At 37.7% G+C, this 19,674-nt stretch overlaps 1 protein-coding gene across 1 annotated transcript in view; it reads left to right on the top strand.

Moving 5' to 3' along the window:
- The window catches only part of LOC121317843 (serine/threonine-protein kinase WNK1-like), a 174,047-nt gene that overhangs the window by 58,990 nt on the left and 95,383 nt on the right, over positions 1–19,674 (top strand). The window contains exon 3 of the mRNA XM_041253944.1: positions 17,645–17,817. Within this exon, the coding sequence (XP_041109878.1) occupies positions 17,645–17,817 (173 nt within the window). The remainder of the gene's footprint in view (positions 1–17,644; positions 17,818–19,674) is intronic.

The raw sequence follows: 19,674 nt of genomic DNA, 5'->3' as shown, positions 1-19,674 counted from the left end.
CTGAGTGGAACGGTAAGTGCAAGAGAGAGAGGAAGAGAGAGCTGTGCATTAGCTCACAGTATAGAATGTTTAAACAAAGGCATTCACTCGGAGCTGTGTCCTTCACTCAGTACAATATGAGGATCAGCTTTCTTCCAGTTTGGGGGTGGGGGGAGTGAAGGTCTGCAAAGAAGTTGGTTGGCGGGTGGAGGGGACTGTGTAATTCCTGGAATTCATTCAGTCTGCTTTAACAAAGAGAGCTGTCTGCACCATTAGGACATGAACTGTATTGTGGAACAGCCCCGTCCCTCTGACCCCCAGGGTCATGTGTTTGCCATTGGAGAACAACAGCGGACACACACACACAGTGTTTAATCATCGTAACAGTGTTCTTAGTAACTAAGAATGTGCGTGATATTGTGGAGAGGCTCTTGTTCTATTGAGGGTGGGATAAACCCAGAATAATTTACATTGTCTTTAAGGATTTCTCATGACATTTACATTTTTTGTAATGTTATTTAAGTGCATGGACAAATGTTTGTGGTGCAATTGGCACCATAATTTCGGATTTGATTATCGTATAGGCATTTATCAACGGTAATCGATGCATTGATGTTATATTTTTCTAAATAAAGAACAAAGTAGTTTTTTTAACAGAAGATCCAATAACTAAAAACACTATTGTGCATAATAAATAAAAAAAGGCACAATTATATGCAAATTAGAACACTCCTGATTATAAAAAAGCTTTTAACTGAAAAGAATATGCGTTGTCTGCATCAGATGTCCCTTTAACATTGTAATAATGATAAAAAATACTATATTTTAACAGAAGAAATTTGCCTGAACTATCGTTGTCCATTACTGTTAACATTTTACGTCCAAAAGCAAAGCAAAACATTTTAATTAATCTCTTAAATCCTGACTAATTTAACTATCGTACAAATTCAGCTTCTTTTTATATAATATTGCCATATAATCCAAAAGCAACATGCTTTGAAACTAAATGTGGTAATCGGTAGATTTATCGATAAAACAAACAAACAAACAAAAACGTATTGCCTTCATTTTTACAGCAGTAAAACGTGACTACAGTAGGCCTACTTTTGATTTGGCTTGTCCAGCACAAATATAGAGGCCTTAAGTGTTTATCCTAGCAACGCGCTAATCTGCCATACTAGCACTAAAAGAAGCGCACTCTCATGCACTCAAGATTTTAATGCAAACCGGCAACAGGAGACTTCAAACTGGGTTCTAATTTGATGCAACGATTCACCATTATGTAATCGAGGCTCGGGAAATTTAAAGACAGATGAACAGTAATCGATGCATTGATTATTGTTGCACCCTTAACAAAGTGGATTCTTGGAGATAAATGCTATAGTAGTATATTTTTTAAAAATGCTACCTGGCAGGGCTTCTTCCATCGTATATATTACCATATTCCTATGTCGACTAACCGATAATTACAGATTCCTTGTTAAACGAGGAGGTGCTTTTCTTTTGCAAGTCTAGGAATTGATACACCTTCCACGATACACAGCAAAACCATTGACGCTCCATCGGTTCTTTAGTACATTTAGTCAATTGTCATCATATTGTGTCAGGATGTTTTTTTTATTGGAATTGCTACCATATATGCCACCACAATTCCTGGAATAGTAAAGTCCATTAAAAGGGAAAGCATGCCCCAGTTGGCAGCTTATTTGTTGTCTGTGACTTGAAGTTGCACATCAGACGGTATGCTTTTAAAGATTACTTTATATTGGAGTGCTGTCATTTATTAATATTTAACTTGTTGACTGGCAGGCAGATGTTCAGTAGGTGGTGTATGCGTTTGCTGCTTCAAGTCAGTGAACTCCAAAGTCCATCCCTGTGCAGTGCAGTACCAGCAGTATCTGGCTTTGACTTGGGTAGTACCCAGATACCATGCAGTACAGGAAATTTCTTCAGTATGTTGTCCTGCATATGAGCCCACGGCCTCAATGTCCTGGCTGGAGCGCGGGCTCATTCGTTGCTGCGTTGACAGTTGGAAGCGTCTGTTTTGGCTTGTTCGGAATTTCCCATTTCCAGGAATGAGTAGGTGTTCCAGAGCAGGCGGAGCTTCTGCAGAACAGCAGCAGCTGTTTTCAAACTCTTCATTCAGAATAGTCAGTGTGCCAGGAGCTCCAAGTTCACTGTGACCCATCACTGTTTGCCTGCACTAGAAAGCCTTCTGAGAATGGGTCAGTGTTTTATTTAAAAATAGTCTCAAGTAATATACAATGCAAAATTAATTTTTAAATACAGTGTAGTTTACAGTAAGTGCAAATAATAATACTAGAATACAATATAAACTAGGGTGCTATGTATAATAATAATAATACTACTAGAATAATACTTCTAAATTGTATTTCCTGCCTCAAGACGGCCCCACATGCACCTGCATGGACCTCCCAGAACCACACCTGCCATCATCCTCCTGATCACTGGTAAATCCATCTCAGTTACATATGTGAGCAGGAGGATGGTGGGAAATGTATCTCTGAGAGGTCTATGTGGGCACACGTGAAGCCATCCTGAGGCAGGGAATGCAACTCAAAAGTAAAAAAAAATAAAAAATGCAAAAAAATCTCTGAACAATACACACAACCCACACAAACAACTGTAGCAATACATGGAAACATGCAACACAACAAACCGAAAAGGTCCTTCTGTACCCCTTAAGCAAGGGGTGTCAAACTCCAGCCCTCTTAAGCCACAAGGTACTTCTGGAATGGGCGCAGGTGCTATGTAACAGGGGTCCTTATTTCCATCCCTGTTTTTAAATTCCGAACCACTGCACTTCCAATTAAAGACTCCTTCATGTTAATTAGGATTTTAACAAAAGCTTTCCATATTAATTGCCCCATTCAAACACTGATGAAGGCACTGATGAAACATTGATGATGGTTTCTAAGTGGACTAAAATAAACTTTTGGACTAAAAAGAAAATGTTTGTCATTTTAATTTATTAATTTTTTATTTTAGTATTTCTTAATTCAACATTAGTGATATTTTTAGGACTATTAATTTTCATGAATTTTCTTAGTTAATTGTGGGTTAAGTAATGGGTAAAAATAATTTAACAACTTATTTATTAGTTTTTGAAAATTGTGGATTTAGCCATTTTTTTTTTTTTTTTGTAAAAACTGAAAACAGTGTGTGTGTGTGTATATGTATATATATATATATATATATATATATATATATATATATATATATATATATAGACACACACACACACATTGCTTTGGCTAGGGCCTTATTCAGTTTACACTTTCTTGTATGATCAGGTAAGGCCTGAATCGCATCCTGTCCTTCCTCCCTTAAACATGCAGAACTACTGTACAGTACAGACTCACATGAGACTTCAGTGTTACTGGTTGGATAATGCACCTGAAGTAGACAGAACAACAGCCTGAGGTCAACTCATTATTGTGCAATGCAGCTGTGTCACCAGATTTCCTGCCTCACTTAAAATCCCCTCCTGAAAAAAAAGCATAGCTTTTTGCAGTTAAAGTACTGACTAATAGCTAGCCTGGCTAAGTTAAGACAAGTTAAGAGTTACAATATGAAAAATACCCTCTTTAAATATAGTTCTAGTCTTTGAACCTCTACTGCTTTATTAATGAATTTCAATTCAATGCAATATCTTTCCTCTCTGGATGGTGGCCAATGTCATTCAGTAAATGTAATATATGCGTTGCTAGTCCTCTGAAAGTCAGGGATGATCTGAATTAAATGCCAGGGTTTTGGCTATAAAACCAAACAGTTTATACATTTGTTGTAGTGGTGAGCAACAATAAGAAAATTGTCTTCCAAAACACAGAAAATATAAGAACGCAATTGCAATATCAAACATATAAAGGTATTTACATATGAAAAGCAATAGCTTACTTTAACTTTTGTTCTTTGCTTCACAATATCCATGGAGAAAAACAAGGTCTTGTTATATTGTTTTACTATTCCATCATCAGCCACCTCAAAATCAGAATATTTCTGTACTTCACTGCGCTCAGACTTTAGCCAATCCGGAAGTAATTGAACCTTCAGCTGCTCTGTGCCTTCATGCTGACTCACGACACCTCTAATTAAGTATGGGGTCATGCTGATTCTTGCATTATTTGTTTTAAAAGTACATGTCATTTATAAAAAACGTTAATAGTGCCAGTAATCACACGGACAAAATGCAGTGAACTGCTGACATATGCACATATCTCAAAATAATGCAAAACGGATAGCCAATAGTGCTTAGTACAACATGCAAATAGCGTTTGGTAACTAAACGCCAATCAATGAAATAAAATGGTTAAATAATACTTTAGTGTGTGTGTTGTGTCTTAACCTTGTACATAAAAGAGAGTATTGCACCATCTACTGCATATTTTACAACTAGGAACTCTGGACTGCGTCGGAGGAGGATTCGGATAAAATGGCTGCCCTATAGTGAGCTTATACACTTCAAGTTACTTGTTTTCTTTTAATAAAGTCTTTGGTTCATCGAATTACCTGCTGCTGTCTTTTATGGGAATACACCACAGTGTGGTGTTTACCTACGAGACTGACAGTAATTGGTATGTATAGGGTTTGTGGTATCTTAATATAAAATAAACCTGATTTGTACTGCGTTTTTATTTTTAGCAGTATTAACAATAAAAAGTATGTCTCTGCAAGTGTACGTGGATTATTATTTTTTAATCCTGCGATATGGAAATTATCATTATCATATAAAATATCGATCACTAATTAATTGATGCAAAGCAAAAAAAGAAAAGTACGCCAAGCATAACTAGCTATTTTTGCACGCTTGCTTGCCTTTTCAGTCTGCCAATGTTAAATATATAAATTTGTGATACTGTAAGGTATCAGTTGATAAAAATAAGATCATGCATGTATTTTAACAATGGCTGTCATTTGTAATCTTGCTACAACTAAAGAAGCTGTCTGTCTTTATCCAGATATAAATTATATTGAAGTAGAGCTATAGACATGATGTCCTTTTCTGCTCCTCCTCCTCCTCATCCTCCTCCACCCTCCACCTGCACAGGACGTTTTATAAAACCAGAGAAATTAAGGTGTTTACCGTTAGTGCTGTATGAACTAATTATTAATCTGTTGCTTTATAGCTGATACATTTGTAATCCTGATACATCACACATGCACCCTCTTTGGCAGCCTGCTTTCAAGAGCCAGGCAAGCTTCTGTTCCTGCCACGATGTAAACAAACTGGAGTGTACACCAGGCCTGCCTAATGATCAAGTAGCGTGAACAGAAGGCTATTGTAGAAGAGTGCAATATTCATCCAGACACCAAAGATAATAGTCGTGTCCAGCTAAGAGAACACCCTTTGGGAAGCAAGCAAAGTGTTCTTATAGCTGAACTGTTCTCTAAGACAGTTAGCCACCAGACACAGAATCAATCAATCAATCAATAAATAAATATGTATTACTTGTCATGATGCAAGTGCATCAACATATGAAATGAACTGAAGTAAAAGAAAAGCAATAGGAAAGTGTTAATAAACCACAAAAGTAAAGTAACAGACAAACTAACGTTAATAAACTTAATTGTCAAACTAAATTAACACAGCACCCCTACACGCTAAAAAATGCAGCAGCAATATACAAGATGTGGACATTATTTAACAGAATGGTGGAGCAACTCGCCAGAACGGGAAACACCAAGTTGCTTTGTGCCATTTTGCAGCTATGCATTCGTGGAAATCAAAATACAAAATAAGTCAATGACATGACGGAGGTTCTGGAAAGGTTTAATAAATCAATCAGTGTGCCTCACAACACTCTTGCGATGACTAGTCGCTTTTGAAAAGACGTAATAAACCATTTTAATTTAAGTTTGATGATGATGAGCTAGCAGGTTACAAAAGTCTGTAGAGGAACATAAAGTATACAAACGAGAGGAAGCAATTCAGCCCATCTTGCTTGTTTGGTTGTTAGTACCTTATTGATCCCAGAATCTCATCAAGCAGCTTCTTGAAGGATCCCAGGGTGTTGGCTTCAGTAACATTGGGGAGTTGGTTCCAGACTCCCACTATTTTCTATGTAAAAAAGTGCCTCCGATTATCTATTCTGAATCAGATCACAGCATAGTCATCTTTGTTCAAGACTGAATAGATTCAATTCTTTAAGCTTTCCTGCATAGGACATGCCTTTAAATCCGGAATAATTCTGGTTGCTCTTCTTTACACTCTTTCTAGAGCAGCAATGTCCTTTTTGTAGCGAGGTGACCAGAACTGAACACAGTATTCTAGATGAGGTCTTACTAATGCATTGTAGTTTTAACATTACTTCCCTTGATTTAAATTCAACACTTTTCACTACATATCCAAGCTTCTTGCTGGCCTTTTTTATAGCTTCCCCACATTATCTAGATAGACATTTCTGAGTCAACATAAACTCCTAATCTTTATCATAGATTCCTTCTTCAATTTCAGTCTCTTCCATATGCTATTTATAATGCACGTTTGTATTGCCTGCGTGCAGTACCTTACCCTTTTCTCTGTTAAATGTCATTTGCCATGTGTCTGCCCAGTTCTGAATGCTGTCTAGATCATTTTGATTGACATTTACTGCTGCATCAGTGTTTGCCTCTCCTCCTATTTTTGTGTCATCTGCAAATTTAACAAGTTTGCTTACTATACCAGAATCTAAGTCATTAATGTAGATTCGGAATAGCAGAGGACCTAATATTGATCCCTGTGGTACTCCTTTTTGAGGTTTCTCCTCTAATCAGTACTTTTTCTACATGTTAACCACTCCCAAATCTGTGTGCATTCATTTCCTTGAATCCCTGTTGCGTTCAGTTGTGAACGAATTGCCAGCGTTGCCAAAAAGGTGTTTTTTTTTAAGTGAAGTTCCTGTTCCTTTAGGCAGATCATTTACAATGGGAAAAATCGGTTTCAAAACAAGGGTGTTCTCTTAGACAAAGTGTTCTCTTGGGAGGTGTTCCTATATGCAGAGATTACTTTAGTAGCAATGATAATAATAAGCAGCATTCCTCGAAATTTAGACTAGAAGCCACATCCTGCAATGGTGGTTTATTGAGCCCCGCCCAGCCTCCACAACACTGAATAGTCTGCAGAATGAGTTTGCTTCCTTACTGGCTACTTTAAACAATTTTATAGTGTTGGATATTTTGAAAATCACCACCTTCAAATAATTTAAAATTAGTTCAGCAGTTTAAAATTTCTGCTGTGCAAAAATCTTAGACATGTTGCATTTTTCTACTCTAATGCATTGTGAGCATCAACAATTTATTCAAAGCATCCACTAGTGTTTTCTACTATTATAACAAACTTGACTTGCATAAAGAAGGAAAGACATTGAGTGAAATAGCTTGCATCACTTGATTTTCAAGGTTGATATCCAAAGCATAATCAACAAGTACACTCTAAGTGACAAACCCAGGACTGGAAGACCCAAAAAGCTGTGTAACAAGGATGAGCAATACTTGAAGATAATATCCTTAAGGAATAGAAAGAAGACAAACATTGAATTGACAACAGAACTGGCAAAAGGCACAGGTGTCCATCCGTCAACAGTCCAAAGCACCTCTGACCATTGTTCCATAGACCAATTTCTGTGTTCTTGTGCATATTTTAGCTTTTTAGTCTTGTTCCTCTTTCTTAACAGAGGTATTCTTACTGCAACACATCTTTAAGTCCTGATTTTAAGAGTAACCTTCGTACTGTTGATTTGATTGAGAACGTCACCTGTATCTGGCTACTATAATAAACTGAGTGTTTATTATAGCACTTTATGGTGTTCATGTTGAACCTACAGTCGTCTGCATTGGTGGACTTTTGCAGCGTGACTGGAAGCTTCTAAAGGTCCTGTGCTTTCCTCTGCAGGTGAAGTGTCACATTGATCCTGTTATCTGTACTACAAAAACTGATATGCTAGCAATGAAATCTGTATTCATCCTGGTCTTTCCACCGCTTATGCATACAAATTACTATTCAAAACAGGAGATTCACAGCTGTCACATTACATACACATAAAATACGGATTACCACAAATACCAAATAATATAAAAACATTGCTAGCATTTTTGACAGCGGTAATTTTAATGACACATGTCTGCAATGTATATTTTTGCAGCTTGTAGGAAATGCACTATAATGACAAAATAAGTATCAATGAACTTCCTTTTGATGAGCTTCTAGCACATTCTTGTTTTATTGTTATCTGTGCTGTGCCCTTTTTGTAATACACACTGGGTTTCATTAAAACTAAAAGAACTGAAGAAACTACAGTAAAAGAAACAAGCAAACTTTGGCAAAGAGTTCAGGGTGGTGGTGTGAAAGATGTTTCAATAAATTAGTGGTGTTTCCTCCCTTGTTTTTCACTTCTTTAAAACACCAGACATTTTGGCTGTCCATCTTTAACCAGATTGCCGTGGTCCTCTGACTGAAATCCAAAATAGTTCCAAAAAGTTTTTTTATCCAGCATTCACCATTACTGCGGTAGTAATTTAATTTTCCCAGAATGCACAGGGTAGCTGGTCACTTCCACTAAGCGGAAATGAGTAAGCAGAGTTCATATTGTTTTTAAAGCACACAATTACAGAGTTTTGTTTTAAAAGCTGAAAAAAACCACCGAATCAGAAAATCGAGATACTTAGATATTTTTATTTTACCCCGATTATAAGGTATCATAGGATTTTGGTATCATGATATACCATAGGTATCAATATACCGCAGAACACTAGGTCAGATTGATCACTTTGTTTTAATAACCTAGCAAGGTTCACACTTAACCTGTGTAGTATTGTTTGTGTATCCAGCAAGATTCTGTCTAGGTTATCACTTCTTCTCACTAATTAGCTTGACAGCTAATGTATTTTCGGCAAACGGAAGGATTTTTTCTCGGTTTAAAGTTGCCGGCAATTGAATTGATCTAAGCACCAGCCATCAATTAAATGATGGTGCCTTTTCTGCTGTTTTGATAAATAGAATCCCATCCACTGTTTTTAAGTGTTTGATTTGAACAGCCTTTGAACCTGTTTTAATTATCTAAACCAGAACTGTCCAGCCTTTTTGGGATAAAAAAAATAGCTAGCCAGATAACCAGAAAGTTATTTTAGAGCAATACAAAAATGTACTAACAAAAATAAAGTTTAGTTTAGTAAAATGCTGATTAAACAGTAACAAGCACATGAAGATCCCGCTTCTATAGTTTCTGCTCATGAAACATGTTTCATACATCAGTAAATGTATTTTAAATGTGCAACATAAATGTTCTGACTTTACTTTTTATCCATGTCTCTTTGTACATTATTATAGAACTGGCCCAAACTGCTTTGGAACAGGAGTTTTAAACCATAGCAAGGTTTCAAGTCACGCAACATACCAATAACTTTTATATTTTCTTAATGATGATACTGCAGAATGTCTGGAATCTATCTACACATAGTGTTAGATGCACAAGCTGCGACACACATCCTGATTTTCATAGGTTTCTTTGTTTTGGATGTTTGTTAGATTTCTAAAAAGCATGTGACCCTTACTGTTTAACTTCTTATTGCTGTGTAGGTTTGGACTGATACAGTGGGGGAATGGAACAGGCACAGTAAATCTTTATAACTAAGTGTTCACCCAAAACCCACCCACTCACTATTTAATAGATCTATGAACATAACACATTGCTAGGTAAACGGCCTTCTCTTTTCCTTTTAATTTTAATGTTACAAATATATAAAGCTCTTATTACCAACTTAAAAAAAAAATCCTCCTGTTTTTAATGTCGGTTATTTATTAAAGCTCAATAACCATTAGGTCTGTTAAGCTACTTCTCCCATAATCATTTTAGAGACTATCTTCTTTATCCAAAATGAATAAAGTAAGTCGGTTAGGAAGTATGTACCATCGGAAGAGACCAGATCATTGTATTCTGCTTTATTTTTTTAATAGATTTAAAGTCCAGCATTAAATTCTGCTTTTGTTTGATGCTTTGAACTTTGTTTGCTAGATTTTCGATTTTTCTGGAAGCTGAGGATTTGTTTACTGGAATCTGCTGTTATATTTTAATTGGTCAGACCAGCCAACCAGCCACAAAAAAAGCTGGTGTGTCCTGAAATCATCATTCAATTTTCCTGATGGCTGGTGTCCGCCTCCTTTTTCAATACTCCCAACACTGTAAAAACAGGATCACATGGCAGCCGGAACCCACTTGTGTTGATAAGGATTGTCAGTGCGATATCAGTAGGTGAGCACTGAAAGGTGAAAAACAATGAGTGCTTTGAAAGACTCACTCCCTTTTTATGTTTTCTTTTTCACCCCAGTTTAAGAATACAGGTTTTGACAGGTTGCAACTTACGAAAACAAACAAGAATACTGATTGATCAGCAGTGCGCAAGGACTGTTGAGTAAGGATACTGTTAAGGGTTTCCAAACTGGCAGTCCTATAGCAGTAGCTGTGGCCACTGCTGTCTTGTCACACTTGGCATCCATCAACTTTTCAGGGAGTTGCGTTTCAGAAAGAGTGTTTTCCATTGTTGAGTCTGGGAACGGTTTGTTGATCTGTTAAAATCCAGCACTTTGTTTTAGGAATACAGTCTCTTTAAGGGGTTCCTAATGGAATGACATCACAATGGCCTGATCTTTTCATGTTTTTCTCTTTTTTCAAGCCAAATCAAACTGTATACTAACAAGCAATCATTTACTGAGAGCTTAGAGTAGTAGATTGTAATGCATTTAGTCCTTCTGCTGATGTCAGTATTATAGATTATATCAACTGCTGTCGAATGGGACAGCTGCACTGAACTCAGGTTCCCTTGTGCTATGGTAACTGAAACCTGCCTTCTGCAGATTTTCATACCAAGTATATCCATGACATTTGAATATATACATAAGATGGATAGAGTTCGTATGGGTCATGGAATTTCTGGAAAGTCGGGGGAAAATAAAATATGTTTTCCAGACCTTGAAAGTCAGGGAATGTTCATGAATTCTAGTTATGGTCATGGAATGTCAGGGAAAGTCAAATAGGAGACGAGCATACTACAGACTAGAGGTCTTTACGGGTCTACCTGGCCCCGAGACCCGACTTGTACTGAATGGGTTTTCGGGTGCAAAATTGTCACGCAACACATAGATTGGGTCGGATCCGATTTTTTGCTAACTCAGTAATACACAAACTGTTGATTACTATAAAGAGGCTCTCTCTGGTACTAAAATCATTGTTTATAATTCCTGTTGCGTGGATTGGCTTCCCCCAGTAGCACATGACATGGCTTGCAGAGCGCAGCAGCAGACACGCATGGATCATTCTTAAAGTCGGAATAATGGCTTTGTTTATGGAGGACATGAAAAGAAAAACGAATTGCATGAACAGAAACTCAGAAAAATGCAAGTCTGCGTTGTGGGAATCATTTGTTGTTGTTGTGGACAAGGAAGGAAAACAAGTTTTGCAAAACACAAATTTTGCATCTCCATTCCATTTGCTCTTGAGTTATGTTTGTAATAGTCAAGCAATTGCGAGATTGTACTTCAGTACATTTGATTTTCAGATAATGTATTGTCTTTATCTTTTACCTCCTGTGTAGTTTCATGCTGGAATAAACACTGTAATTCAGCCAGATTTCCAGTTGACTTGGGAAAAGTGCTTTAATACTGGATCTAGTCAGTGCATATTTTAAGCTGGGGAAAGGAAAAGCGCTTCACTGTTTTTTCGGATCGGGTCGGATCCGGGTCTAATAAGAATTTTACATCAGGTCGGGTAAATAATTGTAGGTTCGGGGTTGGTCTGATTTAATTTGGACCCGTGAAGACCTCTACTACAGACATTACATGCAGTATAGTAGCGGACTTTGTTTCACCCCTTGTCGGCTTTGATCTTCAAGCCTGTTATTTCTCACTATATACACTGTTCTATAACTTTTCCCAGCATACAGTAATTAGAATGAGGTTGAAATATCGAGCTCATTTGTTTTCCGCAGTAATGCTGCTACGGACACCTATAAATAATGTCTTTCATTGGTTAGCACGTAATATTAACATGTTGGGTGAGAACGAGGTCTGCCTTAATTGTCATTTGATCGTTGCAACCAACCAGAAATTACATATTTTAAATAACGATATTAAATTGAAATACAGAGAGTAGCTTATTAAACATATCAGTCACTCGACAAAAGTAAATAGACAGTAAAGGTTTTGAAGAGCACAGAGGCTATAGATATCAATGGGACTTGGGAATTAATGTCAGCATCGATGAAATGCATTTTATTGTTGCGGCAAAGCAACTTGTAAAAGGGCCTAAATAAATAGATGTTAGTATGATTTTAACAGAGGACCATGCCTCGTGTAGTCATTTAAGTTTAAATTTAAATATGATTAGTGTTTGCAGCTAGCAACATCAGAGAATGTGTCACTGTAGCTTTATTTTGTCATGGTACAATACCAATAAAATAAATCTGCTTCAATTTTGCAACAGGTGCCAGACTGCAGGTGCTGTGATAACAAGCAAGCGGGAGAAATAGTCAGCATGTTTTAAAGTTTGCAGTCTTTTTGCTGGTCTTGACACTATTTGTTTATAAACAAGCCTTTGAAGGATCGTTTAAGAAAGCAGTCTGGTGGTGACAAGTAGTAAAAAACAGGAAGAAAAGTTGAGAAACGAAAAAGGAAGACTAACAAACACACTGGTACTTTATTTACCAGTAGCTTTTTACAGTAATTGATATTGTTCCAGTGTTTTATTTGGAAATGAGGAAAATTGCAAGTCTATTAAAGCAAGGATAGCAATGCATTGACTAAGGTAAAACTTTTATTTAATGATTTTTATTTCTTTTTTCCTCACAACGTGATTTATTTTGAGTATGCCAGCAACAACTAGACATATGCTGCGTTGCCCAAATACATGAGGCATGGTATTCCTGGCCAAATCTTGTCACTCAACCCTGTTTAAGTCATGTGAAATATGTCCCTTGATTGGGTAAAAGGACCATGGAAATTTATAATAATTGTGCATTCTTTGAAGTGTACGAACCCTGGATGGATGCAGTTGAGTTCTAAAATAATATTCATCCATCACTATAAAACACTCAATAGTGCTAAATTTAGGAATTTAAAAAGAAACTAAATACATGAAATGACAAATGTTTCAATTAGTTTGTCATCGAATGAATATATATATATAGTTTTTTATATTTATAAAATATTTATGTATTTTAAGGCTCCTAATTTTTATTTTGGTACCACCTAGTACCAATAAAACCTACTAGTGGCTACTGCTTTATTTTACTATCCGTGGGTGCATAGACTTGTTGAAAACATCCCGCTGTGATTTAGTGACAGTTATTATTTTCTGCCTTTTTCATTTGCTCTTTATTGCAGACTAGATAAACAGACAGTTGACAGGGCCAGTAAATTAACCATGAGCTGGTGAGACCATGCTGGGAGGTGATTCAGTTGATATGGTTTTGAGATCAGAATATTCCTTTGTGAATTACTCTGGGCACAGTATATTACAGCATATTCATCACAGGAAATCGTATTTGTCAACATTGCTTTATGAAACTGATATAGTATATTGAGTCTGTTGGTTTTTATAGATCTAGTTTCAATTGTAAAGTGAAAATCCTATTGAGTTAATGTACAGTAACAGTACAGTACTGTGCAAAAGTTTTAGGCAGGTGTGAAAAAATGCTGTAAAGTAAGAATGCTTTAAAAAATAGACATGTTAATAGTTTATATTTATCAATTAACAAAATGCAAAGTGAGTGAACAGAAGCAAAATCTACATCAAATCAATATTTGGTGTGACCACCCTTTGCCTTCAAAACAGCATCAATTCTTCTAGGTACACTTGCACACAGTTTTTGAAGGAACTCGGCAGGTAGGTTGGCCCAAACATCTTGGAGAACTAACCACAGTTGTTCTGTGGATTTAGGAAGCCTCAGTTGCTTCTCTGTCTTCATGTAATCCCAGACAGACTCGATAATGTTGAGATCAGGGCTCTGTGGGGGCCATACCATCACTTCCAGGACTCCTTGTTCTTCTTTACGCTGAAGATTATGACTTAAGACTTAATCTTTATGACTTTCACTGTACGTTTGGGGTCGTTGTCATGCTGCAGAATAAATTTGGGGCAAATCAGATGCCTCCCTGATGGTATTGCATGATGGATAAGTATCTGCCTGTACTTCTCAGCATTGAGGAGACCATTAATTCTGACCAAATCCCCAACTCCATTTGCAGAATTGCAGCCCCATGCTTGCAAGGAACCTCCAGCATGCTTCACTGTTGCCTGCAGACACTCATTCGTGTACCGCTCTCCAGCCCTTCGGCGAACAAACTGTTCGGCCTTGTTTTCATGTCGGAAGTATGGCTTTTTGGCCACAAGTCTTCCATGAAGGCCACTTCTGACCAGGCTTTTCCGGACAGTAGATGGGTGTACCAGGGTCCCACTGTTTTCTGCCAATTCTGAGCTGATGGCATTGCTGGACACCTTCCAATTGCGAAGGGAAGTAAGCATGATTTGTCTCATCTGCTGCAGTAAGTTTCCTTGGCCGACCACTGCGTCTACGGTCCTCAACGTTGCCCGTTTCTTCGTGCTTCTTCAAAAGAGCTTAGACAGCACATCTGGAAACCCCTGTCTGCCTTGAAATTTCTGCCTGGGAGAGACCTTGCTGATGCAGTATAACTACCTTGTGTATTGTTGCTGTGCTCATTCTTGCCATGGTGTATGACTTTTGACAATAAGCTGTCTTCAGCAACCTCACCTTGTTAGCTGAGTTTGGCTGTTCCTCACCCAGTTTTATTCCTCCTACACAGCTGTTTCTGTTTCAGTTAATGATTGTGTTTCAACATACAAATTGAATTGATGATCATTAGCACCTGTTTGGTATAATTGTTTAATCACACACCTGACTATATGCCTACAAAATCCCTGACTTTGTGCAAGTGTACCTAAAATAACTGATGCTGTTTTGAAGGCAAAGGGTGGTCACACCAAATATGGATTTGATTTAGATTTTTCTTCTGTTCACTCACTTTGCATTTAGTTAATTGATAAATATAATCTATTAACATGTCTATTTTTTAAAGCATTCTTACTTTACAGCATTTTTTCATACCTGCCTAAAACTTTTGCACAGTACTGTAGGTGTGTAACGATTCTTCGTATTGATAAACGGTGAACATTTCTGTACATGATATTTTAAAATATTACTAAGACGACAAAGGAAGTAACAGCAGATGAACTTCTTTCAAAAAGTTCACCATGTTCTGGTGCCTTTTTGTTTTTTTAAAAAACTCAACAAGCAATTCACTGCATTCCCTTCACGTTCTTGAGACAAGACCCAAGATGGTTTGTATGCATCAAAGGGTTAATCCGTGTCTATTAGGTCATTGTCTTTGTCGCTAAGATTCGATCTACATGTCTCATCTTCTTCAGCTGCTGACTGGCCAGTTTGCTTACTTTACATACGTACAGTGGATTGCAGAAGTTATTACCCCCCTGCAAAGTTTTCACATTTTGTTGGCATCTGCGCGTACATATTGATAAAGTTTAAAAAGGTGCATATAGAATATAAATAAGTAAGACTTACAGAGAAAAACAGATTAATCTAAGTTGTATGTGTATTCAACCCATTTGCTACTGCAGCCCTAAATCAGCTCAGGTGCAAATGATTTGTTTGAAAGGTCACAAAGTTAGTGAAATTATTTTAAAGCCTGTGTGTACTCAAAGTGGTTTAACTTGTAGATAATTTCCCTCAGGTAAATAAATACTTTAAAGCTGCAACTCATACATTGATCCAACAAATTAACCATGAAGACCAAGGAGCTTTTGAAACGAGTTAAGAATAAAGTGGTAGAGAGGCACAGAGCAGGAGAAGGGTACAAGAAAATTTCAAAAGGCACTTATTACCCCTCTCAGAACAGTGAAGTCCATCATTAAGAAGTAGAAGATGCATCATACCACCCAGACACTACCCAGATCAGGTTGCCGTCCCAAACCGAGCAGCCGGGCAAGCAGGAAACTGGTTCTGAATGTCACTCTGAAGAACAATGACCTTGAGAGATCTGCAAAGTTCTGTGTCTGAGATGGGAGTCAGTGTTCACACATCAACAATATGCCGGTCCCTACACAAAGCTGGCCTGTTTGGACGGGTGGCAAGAAAGAAGCCATTACTGAAAAAGCCTCATCTTAAAGCACGTACAGAGTTTGCGAAAAAGCATGTAGGTGATACTGCAGACATGTGGAAAAAGGTTTTGTGGTCGGACGAGACAAAAATTGAACTTTTCAGTCTAAATTCCAAAGGTTATGTCTGGCGCAAACCCAACACTGCACATCACCCAGTCAACACCATCCAAATTGTTAAGCATGGTGGTAACAGCATCATGTTATGGGGATGCTTCTCTTCAGTAGGGACTAGGAAGCTTGTCAGGATAGAGGGGAGAATGGATGGTGCAAAGTACAGGCGAATCCTTGAGGAAAACCTGTTTGAGTCAGCCAAGACTCTGAAACTGGGGAGGAAATTCAGATTTCAGCAGGACAATGACCCGAAGCACAAAGCCACACTGGTGTTGTTAAACAAGAAGAGAATTAATGTTCTTCAGTGGCCCAGTCAAAGTCCTGACTTGAATCCAATCGAAAATTTATGGCAAGACTTGAAGGTTACAGTTCATTGACGATCCCCAACAAACTTATCACAACTGGAGCAATTTTCCTGTGAAGAGTGGGCAAGTATTTCACCATCCTACTGTGCAAAGCTAGTAGAGACCTATCCAAAAAGGCTCATAGCAGTAATTGCTGCAAAAGTTGCTTCTACCAAGTATTGACTTAAGGGGCTGAATACTTTTGCAACCAGTAAATTTCATTTAGTACATTTTCTTTGCAAGTTCTGCTGACATTTAACCTCCTCCTCATATAACAGTGTTCAGTTTAACCACTACAGCTTTGAATAAAAAAAGTTAATTTGAAAAACTGTGCATATAATATTTGTAATTCAACAAAATGTGACATTATTGGTAGGAGGTGAATACTTCTGCAAACCACTGTACTTGCATTCCCTCACAGACTAATAATACTTAACTAAATAATTCCACATGTCCTGCCTTGGTGGAAAGGAGCAGAGAACCACACTCCCCACTCCTCAAGACAAAGATTAAACACAATTTCCTTGCTGAGCTATGAGGCAGCACGCCAACTTACTCACCACAAAAACTCGACTGAAATCCTGGGAGATATGCTGGGCTGCATTCTGATTAGTTAAATGCACAAGAGAATATAGTTTCTATACACATACTGCAGTAAAAGTGAAACAATGATGTATTTGAGGAATAGGGTTTTAAATGCTGGAAATACTCAAATGGCTCACAGACCCCAATTTTAGCTCTAATCCTGGACTACCTAATGTTATGTTGGGTAAATTTAGTCCAAGACTAGTGAAACCAAACGTAAATGTTACCAAATATGATGTTACTATGTCCTAATAAAAGTGTATTTACATTGACTTGTTTTCATTAATCACAGGGAAAGATTATAATGCAATAATTATTATTTTTCTTGTAAATAAACTGATTTTTTTTCTTAAACACTTTTAAGATTAGGCCGTTGGCATTAAAAACAATTTCTTGTCATTGTAAATTGGCTTAATGTCATTTTCTTTTTCTTTTCTCCAGGACCGAAAGCTGACAAAGTCAGAGAGACAGAGGTTTAAGGAGGAGGCTGGGATGTTGAAGGGGCTCCAGCACCCGAATATCGTCCGGTTTTATGATTCCTGGGAATTGACATGCAAGGGGAAGAAATGCATTGTACTGGTGACGGAGTTGATGACATCTGGGACCTTGAAAACGTGAGTAGAACTACTGTACTGTGCTTCATAGGACATACTAGACCTAGGACTAAGCACCACTTGGTAGACATAGGACTTAGCACACTTCCTAGAATAGGACCTAGTAGACTACAATAATGCTACAATAAGACTAAGCTGCAATAATGCTACCATAATACTACAGTACAATGCACTAGACCTAGGAAGTACTACACTCGCTAGAATGGGACTACTGTACAACGTGCTGTACGTAGGACTTATTTGGTACAGTGACCTATTCTAGCGATTGTAGTGTTAGACATAGGAACCATGTACTAGACCAAAACATCTGGTGGCCATAAACTATTATGGCTAACTGAAATGTAAGCCAAAGGAAAGCCACAGCAGGAGTCTGAGAACCCAGATCATGACAACAGCAATGAAATGGGCTGAACAAACACAGTTACCATTGCCGATGCCTTTCGCAGGATGATTAGGCGTTGGTAGTTGTCTACTAGGGGATGCTTGGGATGGTTACTTTGACCTGCTGTGGCACAAACAACATTTCCCTGGTGGTAGCTTTGAGAAACGCTGCACCAAATGCAGAAGTTCTGTACCACTTCCAACTTCCCCAGCAACTGGTGTAGTGGTTAAGAGTCTGTCCTCGCTGAAGAATGTGTGGTAGGCTGGGTACTAGTCTGGGGGCTGGGTAAATCCAAGTTAATACTGTATGTGCAGCTAACACTGTCTGTTATGCTTTAAGTGAGCACTTTTGGTGCGAAAGAGGACTATAAAACTAGGGGTTCTGTCATGCAGAAAGGATGGCCTTATCCATTAGAGACCAGATCTACTGTATATATAGTCCTGTGGGTCAGTATTGTCATTTTTTGCACTGGGCATGAAAATAAGGTGCACTGGACTTCATGGTTAAAAGAAGACAATCGTCTTTACCTGTCGGTCTTACGTATTTGGCTCACACAGAATGACACAGGGGCTGGCAGGTTTCAGAGAGGGGGGTAACTTGTAACCCAGACCTGCAGTTAAAACTACCTTTTGGGGAATGTAAACAAGCTGGATAAAAGGCAAGATAGATGTAGACGGTAGCCTTAACTTTGGAAAAATGTAGTACACTTCAATGAGTTATTTTTTAATGTAAAATTAAGCATTATCGTGGGAAAGTACACCTTTAAATTCCTTGACTTCCATACTAGGGTGTCATCTGGTGATGATAGGGGGATTTAGGGGAGGGGTAAGGGGGGTAACTAGAAAGAAATGCTGTTTTGTTTTTGTTTTTTTTTAAGGAATTTTTAGTACATAACAAAACCACACAAAATATGGGTACATTTAGAAACAACTAGCTACCATCTTGTCCTACTTTATTGAATCGAAGTTTCTGACAGTCTGTTGATTTATGACAACAATTAGCCAGTTCTTGCTGTCTGTGTGCTATAAATACTGCAGAGAGCGGTCTGAAACTCCAGTTTTTTGTAAAATGTTTTAAGCTGAGGGAGCAGAAAAGTTGCCTCAAACTAAGACTCCCGGAGCCAGGTTACAAGCCAAAAGTGGCTTTGTGTTCCTTCAGCTTTAGTTTCTAATTCTCGTGGACTTGCAAAGATCATGTTTAGATGCAAGGTAGTCTGTTCAATTATTATAAATCACTTATAAGAAAGCAACCAATTACTATTACTGATTTGTTAATTTAATTTCATTTAACCTGTGTACAGATGTCATCCCAGAACATACAGCAAAATAATAAAAATAAATAAAAATCTTTGTTTGATAGCAGTTCCTGAGTTCTAGATCCATGTTAATGATTTATAATAAGTTTAATGTGAAAAAATATGTAACACTCCAGGGAGGGTTCTTTCGAATGTAAAAGATGGCACCATTTAGATGTTT

Source organism: Polyodon spathula, chromosome 7, assembly GCF_017654505.1.
Source record: "Polyodon spathula isolate WHYD16114869_AA chromosome 7, ASM1765450v1, whole genome shotgun sequence".
Taxonomy (NCBI): Eukaryota; Metazoa; Chordata; class Actinopteri; order Acipenseriformes; family Polyodontidae; genus Polyodon; species Polyodon spathula.
This window is presented reverse-complemented; position numbering and strand designations above follow the sequence as displayed.